The following is an 11,141-nucleotide window of genomic DNA, read 5'->3' as shown; positions in this document are numbered from 1 at the left end:
CTCCCGCCCCCTCCCCGACCTCAACTGACCATGAACCTTAGCCTGCGTAGCAGGCGTCTGTGTTCATTGCGCGCTCGAAACGACGGCGCCTGCTACGCAGGCTACATGAACCTGGGGAGAGGAGTCGTTTAGGTGGTGAAATCCAAGGTATGGCCGCCATCTTGGATTCTAACGCCTGTAGGATCCTGGGGCGAGAAACTGCGTTGGAAGCGGGAAAGCGCAATAATGGCGGACGCTGCAAGGAATCAGCTGCCTTCAGGTTATGATGAGGAGTTTGTGAATGCAGTTGAGGAAGATTTTCAATGTTTAATTTGTCATTTGCCGCTTAAGGAGCCTGTTCAAACGAGATGCGGCCACAGATTTTGTAACGATTGCCTGGAGGAACATTTTAGAAGGAATGTCAGACAACTCGCCCCCCAGACAACTAGCCCCAGACAACTCGCCCCCAATTTTGCCTTCGAGTCGTTTTGCTAACGAACAGTTTGCTTAAGTTGTCTCTCTTTGCACACGCTTTAAGAACGAGAAATATTCAGGTTTTCACTTTCTTTTACCAAAACACAAGTCGGGGACAAATGATATTGTCTTACGACTGGGGGCGAGTTGTCTGGGGCGAATTTTCTAGGGGGCGAGTTGTCCGGATACCTTTTAGAAGGTACGGTTCATTCATTTCAAGTTAGCTTTATAGTTGTACGAAGTTAAAACACGATCGTGTACATCGCAGAGTACAGACTGCAGACTGAGGCCAAAATACAGGTAAAAGGTGAAATGTACACTACAGGGAAAACTGCAGTCTAAAGTAAGCCTACAAATGATGAAAAGTGGTAAGGTCATATCACAGGGCGCCCATACAAGCGGCGTGACTGTACTGTTCGCATGTTCGAAATACATATAAAGAAATGTATGGGGATTTTGAAAGGGTCTTATTATCGTTGACTTATTTCGAGTGATGTCTATGTTTAAGCTTAAAATAAACGTAAACCTACCTCAACTGTTGTATTTTGTCGTTTCTGGGGCTCAAAATGGCGAATTTGGGCGATTTGGAGGGTTTTGCGTTGACTGTTGCTTCACGTAATAAGAAGAGAACAAGGGTGGAAAGCTCGATTTCGACCGCTCCAGCGCCAAGCCGATTTTCACCCAGAAATCGGAATCGCCAGGCTTCCTGATCAAACACCAGGTAAACTGAAGGTTAAAGCTTTTTCTTGGCGCTTTCAATTGAATATCCATTCAAAATCCAAGCGCTAACCGCCGAATAATTTTCGAGAAATGCAGCTTTCGAAGCGACCAGAAACCGGGGACGTGATTTAGCGTTCCAGTCACGCTGTTTCCTCTGGCATTGTTTACCATTATCCAATCAGCGCAGAGCAAACAGCGTGACGGTTGCTCACTGGAACACTATATCACGTCCACGGTTTCTGGTCGCTTCGAAAGCTGCATTTCTCGAAAATTATTCGGCGGTTAGCGCTTGGAGTTTGAATGGATCTTTGATTGAAAGCGCCGAGAAGAAGCTTCAACCTTTCAGTTTACCTGGTGTTTGATCAGGAAGCCAGGCGATTCCGATTTCTGGGTGAAAATCGGCTTGGCGCTGGAACGGTCGAAATCGAGCTTTCCACCCTTGTTCTCTTCTTATTACGTGAAGCAACAGTCAACGCAAAACCCTCCAAATCGCCCAAATTCGCCATTTTGAGCCCCAGAAATGACAAAATACAACAGTTGAGGTAGGTTTACGTTTATTTTGAGCTTAAAAATAGACATTACTCGAAATAAGTCAACGATAATAAGACCCTTTCACAACCCCCATACATTTCTTTATATGTATTTTGAACATACAAACAGTCACACCGCTTGTATCGGCTCCCTGTGGTCATATACCGTAAAATTCCGGTTATAAGCCCCTCCGCTTAAGCCCCCCGGTTATAGGCCCATAATATATATACCTAAAAACGAAAAAAAATACATCCGATTATAACCCCCCCCCCCCCCCTGGATATCAGCTCCCCTCTGCCAGTTGACAGTACTGAACAGGGCTAAATGTTGCTTTATTATGAGTTTTTAACTTTTGAAACGTATTTCGATCAACACTCCCGTAGCTTGTTCCGAAACGTTTTTTTCTATAATTCCGCGTATAAGCCCTCCCGGATATAAGCCCCTCTGCTTATACGCCCACTCAAAACCCCTGCGAAGTTGTATAAGCCCAGGGCTTATAACCGGAATTTTACGGTATCCCGGTCCCTGCAGGATTACAAGAGACTGGAGAGTCATGACTCAACACGAAACCAGTCGGAAAGTAATAATTTTTTTGATGCATGATCTTTTTTCCAATTTTCCTTTGCATTATTTTTAATTATCGAAATTGCCCAACCCAGCAGGAGGCGCGGTGCCTAAATAGTGAGTGCGCTGCTGCTGGACTCCAGATCAAGTGGTCTGAAGGAGTTTTGAAAGTCACTTCTTAAGGGGTAGCTCTGTCGGTATATCATATTTTGATCTTTCAAATATTTCTGAACGGGTTAGGGGAAAAGTTGGTTTTTTTCTGATGGGGTTAAGAAAATTCTATTTTTTTTTTTCTGAGAGGGGCATTAGTCGGCACTTTGATTTTTTTTCTTAGGGGATAGATTTTGACTTACCTTGTCAAAAAGAGGGGGTGGGTTTTAAATGGAATGGCCCTTAGAACTTTGGCTAGGGCCACAGCATTGTTTTCTTGGGCAAGACACTTTACTCTTTACCCAGGTGTTTAAATAATGCCGGGGGATAACCGTGCGATGGACTAGCATCCTCTCCAGGGGGAAATAGAAATACTCCTAGTTGCTCCATGCAACAGAAACCGGGATAAGCTCTGGCGGTACGGTAAACTTGGCTTGATGCATACTTTTGCTAGATTTTGTACCATTATTAGATTCTAGCTCTGCATGGTGCAGCAACCATGGTAAACTCGTGCCAGTATGACTCGTCCTGGTATGAACCCGGGTAAACTCGGCCGGGGTTAAAGCTGCACATTACTGATCCTAGAGTGGGGGTTGGTGGAGGGATCCAGTTTATGTTTTTTTTTGCCTGTGGACTGGCCATGCCAGATTTATTGGGGGTTACATGTACCTAAGTACTTTTTTTGGTGTTTTTGTCTTTGTGAAAGCTTTTGATTAGTGACACCCCCTCCCCCCCCTTTGTTTATTGGTCATGGCTCTTGTTAGTGTCAAGTTTCTGCTGGGTCAATATTGTAATCCTTTATGTTTCAAAGGTCATTTGCGGTCTATCCTTGATTGTTTTACCCACCCTTCCCTCCCAGGGGGTTATTTTTTTTTACTTGTTTTCAATTAAGTTTATTTGCCCCAAACTTTCTGCAGTGTTTTCTTAGTGTTGAATAATTTGCTGCCCACAACTGTTTTTCTCCCCTTCACTCTGCTGCCACCAAATCTGTGCCCTATAAGGAGCAATAGCACGATATTTTACGTCACTTTTCTGATTTCGTCCAAATTGAAGAAAACCCTCAAAATAATACTGTAGTTTTGTAATGTAGAAAAACAACAGAGGAGTAGTAAAAATGCAAAAATAACCAAGGATGGTTTTTGACTGACGAAAATTAATACAGATTACGAACGATAAACTTGAAAAAAACTTGCCAGTTTCTTTTCATGATGTGTTGTCCGTGATGTAGCTCCTTTAAGGGTACTCCCTACAATGGACTATATGGGGAGGCTCTGCTCAAAAGGGGCACCTTCTTCACGCTGGAGACATAGAAAAGGGTAGGGATTTCACGAGTTAGAAAAAAGTATAGAAAAGGGTAGGTAAAATTGTCATTACAAAAGGCCCTGAAAATATCTTAAACAGATGCACCTACAGTACCGCCTAAAATCATATGCACATTGGCACACGTGAGACACGAGGGCAGAATGCGTGTATAGCACGTGGAAGGAATGAGACGAAACCACGCCGTTCACAAACGAAACCCACAAAAGTAACTGCATGATCACAAAGAACCTAAGGGGGTACAGGGGTTTACTCTACTACTGAAATGCCTTGAAATACAACTTTAAATTTAAATGAAACATTTCAAGGAAATATTCAAAAATGTGGTACAAATGACCTTGCTATATACTGCAGCGGTCACTGGCAAGGCAAGCTTCCAATCACCGACCACCACAGCCCACCTCCCATCCCCCTCATCCCTAATCAGACTTCAACATTAGACAATGCCTAGTAATCATAACGGCAAGGTTGGGCAGGTCCAGAGTTCTTTCTTACATTTTAACAGAACAGATCCTCATATTCCCTCAGTTAAAATCTTTAGAAGAAAAATTGTCTTCAAGTGAGGCCTGAAGTGCCAAGAAAAATAATTTTTGAGAGCGGGCCCCCATCTTACCTTAAGGTTACTATTTTTAGCGACTACTAATTTTAGCAATTTTTTCAAAGCAAGATTTAGCGACTATTTAATTTAGTGATTTTCCAATAAATTTAAAAAGTTAGTGATATTGAATAAACCAGTTTTTAATGAACATATAGCTAGAGTGATTTCAGTTAACCCGTGAAATAGATATTACACTTTTAGATACTAATACACACAAATTCCATTGTTTTCTTTTGCTTCCATTCGACTATTATGCACAAACTGGTAGATATTGTTTCACGGGTTAAATAAAATCACTCTAAGATGGAAATAAATGTTCAGTAAAAGAACAAACTCACTTGAAATTGAAGGAGTATTTGCATTGCCAGAAAGAACTAAGTCACTGGCATCTATTTTTAAAAAAAAATTTAAGTGGACTTCCCTACAGCAATTTAAAGTCAAATGGGAGGGGGAATTTAAATTTAACGAGTATTAAATTTGACCGATAAAAATTTTAGCGAGTACTAAATTTAGCGATTTTTGCCCAACTCGCTAAAATCGCTAAAATTAGTAGCCGCTAATGATCAAGTCCCCCACTTTCCCTGAAGGTCTGGATCTGCCACTGAACTACTTATTAAAATTTATAAGAAGTTGAATAAAGAAATCATAAATTTTGATAGACTGTAATTTATAAACTCTTCAATGCAAATCAAAAGTTGAATGCAAAATAGTTTAATAAATACCATGGTGGCCTGGAAAGCTTTTAAACCTCTTTATTTTTTTATCACACTTTTTAACAGGCAGGAAGATCATGGTGATCCTTACAATTGTCCTGCAGAGAGGAGGGAGCTGGATAAAGATCGGGTAAATAACACTATCTCAGTCAAAAAGTATTAATTTTTATTGACGATACCACGTTTATTGAGCCAGCTGGGTTTTGTTTAGACAGTTGCATGAAAATATATAATGGTGAATATTCTGCTTGTTGCACACTATATGAATTGTAGGGCCATATGTTTTTTCGGACCAGCTCACATAAACTAGCTGAACACACATGTCAGACACATCCATTTGTATAGGATGATGTAAACAAGGCTGTAGGGTGTTATTTATGATAAATGTACTAACCAAATATTAAGAGGCAAGCATTATGAATTATTTTTTTTGCATAATCATTATAATAATTTATGTACAGAGTAGATACCGTAAAATTCCGGTTATAAGCCCCCCACACACACACACACACACACTTAAAAGATCTCCCGGTTATAGGCCCATCTACCTGGAAACAAAAAAATAAATCCGATTATAAGCCCCCCTGAATATAAGCCCCCCTCTGCCGGATGACAGTACTGAACAAGGATATAAGTTCCTCTGCTTATAAGCCCACCCAAAACCCCTTACAAAGTTGTATAAGCCCAGGGCTTATAACCGGAATTCTACGGTATGCAGTTTATCCACGAAATTTAGTTACTTTATTTTAAAAAGACTGAAATATATATATTTTTTAAATTTTGCCAATAAACCATTCATTAACCCAGGTAGAGAATATTGGAAACAAATTCAAGAATACGTCTAACTATTTGAAGTGTTTGTACCTTTTTCCATCCAAGTTATCCTCCATCACTTTATATTGTATGTGTTTCTGTTCACTGTATTTTAGGATGTATTTCCTGACAAAGCAACAGAAAGGAAAATTCTTTCTTTTGCCATCAAATGTCCAAGTGAAGGTTGTGACTGGACTGATGAACTGAGAAACAAGGAGGTAAAAAACTGAAACATACACTGATGTATTGTTCTTAAAAAAGATAGTAAGGTGCCAAAATAAACATGTGGCTGAAGCACATTTTATTTGTGTAACAGATTCACTTGGCATCATGCCTTTTCAAACTTGTCCCCTGCACCAATGAAAACTGTCACGTGACTGTGCAAAGGAAAGATCTTGAGGAACATGCGACCATCACGTGTCAGTGGAGAATCCTTGAATGTGATCACTGCAATGAGCCACACCCAGATTGCAAGATGAAGGTAAGCTTACATTAGCTAAGAATCCTTAGGATCATTAGGACCTAATGATTGTAGCTTTTGAAATATTTTACATTGTACTCTTGATGTTGAAGTGCATTTTGTTTTTCACCTATCAATTATTATCTGCAATTATGACTATCATTGGGGTTATTTTCCCTTTGTTTGATTGGTTTAGAGACCACTAAGTCAATTGCAAATACTGGCTGTACAGGTGTAAAAACCACAAAGGCCCTCTCCTGTTTTAAGCCTGCGTCTCTCTGTTTGGGCTGAAGTTCATAAGTTCATTTTTTAATAAGCACCCCCTCTCTTATACTCCCCCCGGCCACAGATGGTAAATCATGAAAACTTATGAACAAGGAAACAAGACAACTTTATGCTTTTACTTACTTGTTGTTGTTTTGTGGAGATGTGTTACCAAACATAAAAAGTCCACTTTATTTCTTATTTGCCTATAAATGATGCTCTGCTTGTGTGCATTACTGCATTACTCTGCATGTGTTCCAGGGGGGTTCTTGCCCAAAATTGGGGGGGGGGGGGTGCAGCATGCTTCCTGAAACCCCATAGCCAAAATATGCCACTTACATGTACCCTATTTCAGACCTGACCATAAAATCGATACCCTATCATTTTAGACCAAACCCTACCATGAAACTGCTTGTTTGTGTTAACATTTGAGAGGGGCTTCAAATACACTCAGATGTTAATTAAATTGCACTTCTCAAAAGCTGAATAATAGAAATGATACCAGCTATCATCCCATGGATGTGTTGAGAATAAGCAAGTTGATCACGAAATTAAAAATATAAATTTCTTTTTGACAATAATTATTTTTCTCCATTAAGTCATTTGGAAAGCAATATACAGGACTTTCTATGGGTTTAAAGGCACAAATTTTAAACCCACTTGGGATGTTGGAGATTACCCTTGAAAAGCTTGTTTATCACTCGCCTGATGTAAAGCTCTGATTTACAAGCTTTTCTATTGTTTTCCCAACATCCCTTGTGGGTCGATAAAAATATTGTGACTGTAAATCCATAGAAAGTCCTGTCTATTAATTGCTTGATTGATTTTTTTGCTACTGGTTAATTTGGTCATAACTTCATTTTGTCCAAAGAAAGCATTTTGTCTTTTGCACCTTAGCACTGCATTCAAAAATATTCATCACATGCATTTCCTGTTAAGGGTCAAAACGTTACCGAAGAAGTTATTTGTTTCCAGAGTTCTCACCTGCTTCCTGGCCTTTTATGCGTTGGGATGTAAATACATAATGATGGAAACCACTACATTTTGTGAGAACAGCCAAAAAATAAAGGGAGACATGAGGGTCTAGAGAGATGAGGAAGAAAATTAACGGTCAAAGCGTAACACGTTTTTTAATCATGTCTTAAAACTAAACATGGTAGTTTACGGTACATTTTTTCTTGTAGGATCATATTGAACAGTGCAGAAAGTTTCTAGTAACCTGTCCCAACAGTTGTGGTGGTTTATTCCACAGGGAAATGGTAAGGCTTTTGATTTCCATCTGTTCATCTGGCTTCCACCAGTGATCTAAAGTACAATCCAGACCCACCCTGGAATTGACATACCGTAAATGCTCAAATTAGCACCCAGCTTCAAATAAGCCCCCCCCCCCCCCTCCTGTCGGGTTGTGTGTAAAATGGTCTTTCAGAAGATTTACTTTTATTATAACCATGGGATGCAGGCAATGTTGCATGCATACAAAGATTTCCTAGCACGTTTGTTTTGTTCTGCCTGGCTGTTCGTTCATTACAGCACTGAGTATCAATATTTCTTTCAGATTCCAAATCACACCGAAAACACCTGTCCATTGACCATAATCTCCTGTCCTTATGAGCAGACGGGCTGTGAAACAAAGGTGTGTATACTTATATTAAAGTAAAGGAATTTCGGTTGTTACTTGAAGTAATAAGTGCCAATAATATGGACCTATAAACTAAAGGGGCTATGTCACGCAACTGGTCATAGAATTAACTGAAATATCACAGTAACGGCTTGAAATTGTAGAAGAACTAAAAAGAAAAACACAAAGGCCAAAAAGGAGCATGGATGGGAAAAATTTGAGAAGATTAACAAGGATTGCGTTCGGGTTACAGTAACTTGAAAAACGTGACGGCCCGACATTTTTCAAGTTTATCTCAGTTTGTATGAAAGTTTCGTTTACAATGCTCGAAAATCATCCTTGTTTGTTAAGTAGCCGTGATTTTGCCAATAAAAGACCAATTTGAAATTTAGAGCTCTTAAGTTACGAAAATAAAATTAATAGAATTACCTAAAATACCCAGACCTAGCCCGAAAATAAAATTAATAGAATTACCTTAAATACCGTGACTTAAGTAAGCTCATCTTTTCTTGCAGGTTCAGCGAAAACAGGTAGAGTCCCACCTTCAGTCTGCCACAAGACTCCATCTTGACTTAGCTTGCGTTAAGTTAAATAACACAGAAGCTAAGTTAAATAAAACAGAAGTGAAGTTAAATAACACAGAAGCCAAGTTGAATAACACAAAGCTTAAGCTAAATATTACAGAGGTCAAGTTAAATGTCACAGAAGTAAAATTAAATGAAGCACAGGTTCAGTTGAATAAAACAGAAAAGACGACAAAGAAACTGTTAGAGAAACTCGACACACTTGAAAGGAAATTTAAAAACACTGAAGTAAAGTTAAGTAAAACGCAAGAGAAACTCGAGACAACAAGTAAACAAGTGGAAAAATTTGATAAACCATTTGTTTGGAAGATTGACACCTTTAGTAGCATTTTGAGACAAGCGAGGGCTGGAGGAAAAAGTGTATATGATAGTGCTCCATTCTACACAGATAGAACAGGAGCTAATGGATTCAAGTTGAAAGTGAAGCTTTATCCTAATGGCGATGGGTCTGGCAAGAACACTCACCTATCGGTGTTCATTTTTGTAATGAAAGGTGAATATGACGCTATATTACCCTGGCCTTTCAAAAAGAAATTGAAGTTTACATTGATTGATCAACAGGAAGATCCAGTCAAACGAGAAAATGTTACCTTGTGCTTTATACCAGAATTCTTTGCAAGGCCTACACAGGAAGAGAGCAGTACTGGGTACGGGTTTCCCAAGTTTATAACTCTCGAGAAACTTTGCTCAAGGCGTTACCTTGTGGATGACACTCTGTTTCTTCAGGTCGAGATCGGCCCGTGATCTGCAGTTGATTTAAAATTTTCAGGCTCGCACCTTTTCGTGACGAAGACTGAGACAAAGACCAAATCGCCAAAGGAACAGTAAGGCTTAGATCATAATTTAACGATACAAATGTTACATAGGAAGGCGTCAGACTTTTCCAGAAATCGAGATTTCTTTCGATGAGGATAAAAAAATTGGGTTAGATTGATACGACTGACACTTGAAATACTGTAACTTTTATTTGAATGAAACCAAGGACAATTTTTTTGCCAAACAAAGGAACAGAACTTTTTCGATCATGTTAATTAAATTCCATTCCAGAATTGTTTCGTTATTATTGTGAAAGATATTGCTGAATTAAGAATAGAGATTATGCTGTAACAATTATGGTTAACACAAGTGGCTCAAGTCGATTTTGGGTGGCATGATAGGAACCCCAAGCACATACAAAATGCACGGTGTTTCGAAATGAAATAATAAATAAATACATCAATAAGCAAAAAAAAAATCTTTTGTTGATGTCTATTCTTTCAATGCCCAAGTAAAAAGATAAAAGAAAAAAAAAGAATATCAAATCTATGATCCCTTTTAAACTGCATGGTTGGAATTAGTTACATAAAATCACCTCCCATTCTAAATGTACCTTGTTGCAAAATCAAAAGACGGCATCCCCGGGTATCGCGTCACGTGACAAGTTTAACCACTGCGCGGGAGAAAAAGATGGATGATTTTCGGGAAATAAATCAGGCCCGTAGGGTAGGGGGGGGGGGTGGGTATGAGGGGCTCGATTACACTCACATAGCGCAGATTGGCCTGGGGACGAGGCTGAAGTTATTCTTAATAATTTCGTATTTTAGTTCGACGTCCCAGTCGTATTGCGTCATTGATATGCATATTTTGACTAATCGCGGGAGCAGTGGCGGATCCAGGGCGAGGGTCTGTAGATTCTGGACCCCTCCACCCCCATATCAGACCTGGCAACTGTTTGACACAAATTCTTGCATCGACAGTATCGCTTATCACTATTTAGTCTCCCTCTCTGTTTCAAGTGGTGTTGACGAAGGTAAATTCTGCATTGAAATTCGTTTTTATACATGTTTATACTATTTGGGTACGTAAAATTAAATAACTAAACAAGCCCAAGAAAAACAAATACGACGCAGACAATGCGTCGATATTTATACAGACAGACAAACGCGGCATTTTGTAGCGCCGGGCCTGCGCTTGCTTTACGAAAATATGTCAAACGTGAACTTCGTAAAACACGTGTCAATATGCCCGTCCAAAACGAAAGAAATATAACAAACACAACGCCGGAAGAAACTTTAGTGAATTTCTAAAGGCTTTCATTCAGCAAGTTTAACCTTAAAGCGCGTTTACACAACAGAAAAAGAATGGGTACGGACCCGTCAAAAATCGGTCACGTCCTGACTTGACTTTAACGGGGGGCCATATGCGCCTATGGCCGGTATTACAACTTCCGCTTCCAAAACAAAACAAAAAATTGCGTCCAAAACGAAAACAAAATATAATCGACACAACGCCGGAAGAAACTTAAGTAATATTTTTAAAAGCTTTCATTATAAAGCAAGTTTTAACCTTAGGGTGCGTTCGTTTGGGATCAATC

At 39.5% G+C, this 11,141-nt stretch overlaps 1 protein-coding gene across 2 annotated transcripts; it reads left to right on the top strand.

Annotated features, from left to right (window-relative positions):
- Positions 1-216: 216 nt before the first annotated feature.
- Positions 217-9,936, top strand: LOC144640625 (TNF receptor-associated factor 6-like). 2 transcript variants are annotated; one of them, XM_078499719.1, is made up of 8 exons: positions 217-399; positions 5,120-5,179; positions 5,979-6,080; positions 6,179-6,343; positions 7,771-7,845; positions 8,142-8,219; positions 8,720-9,538; positions 9,581-9,936. In XM_078499719.1, the coding sequence occupies exons 1-7, from the start codon at positions 226-228 to the stop codon at positions 9,530-9,532; spliced, it is 1,467 nt and encodes a 488-aa protein (XP_078355845.1). In that variant the 5' UTR covers positions 217-225; the 3' UTR covers positions 9,533-9,538; positions 9,581-9,936. The 2 variants fall into 2 exon arrangements, with proteins under 2 accessions (XP_078355845.1, XP_078355844.1); XM_078499718.1 differs by having other exon boundaries at positions 8,720-9,936.
- Positions 9,937-11,141: the final 1,205 nt, after the last annotated feature.

Source organism: Oculina patagonica, unplaced genomic scaffold (genome assembly GCF_052425735.1).
Source record: "Oculina patagonica isolate OP01 unplaced genomic scaffold, crgOcupat unplaced39, whole genome shotgun sequence".
Classification (NCBI taxonomy): Eukaryota; Metazoa; Cnidaria; class Anthozoa; order Scleractinia; family Oculinidae; genus Oculina; species Oculina patagonica.
This window is presented reverse-complemented; position numbering and strand designations above follow the sequence as displayed.

What these genes read in the sequence shown, in the direction of transcription:
- LOC144640625 (XM_078499719.1), top strand. Translation starts at nt 226, where the DNA reads ATGGCGGACGCTGCAAGGAATCAGCTGCCTTCAGGTTATGATGAGGAG. An exon ending in GTTTATTCCACAGGGAAATG is followed by an intron (nt 7,846 to 8,141) that starts GTAAGGCTTTTG and finishes TATTTCTTTCAG; the next exon opens with ATTCCAAATCACACCGAAAA. An exon ending in AGACGGGCTGTGAAACAAAG is followed by an intron (nt 8,220 to 8,719) that starts GTGTGTATACTT and finishes CTTTTCTTGCAG; the next exon opens with GTTCAGCGAAAACAGGTAGA.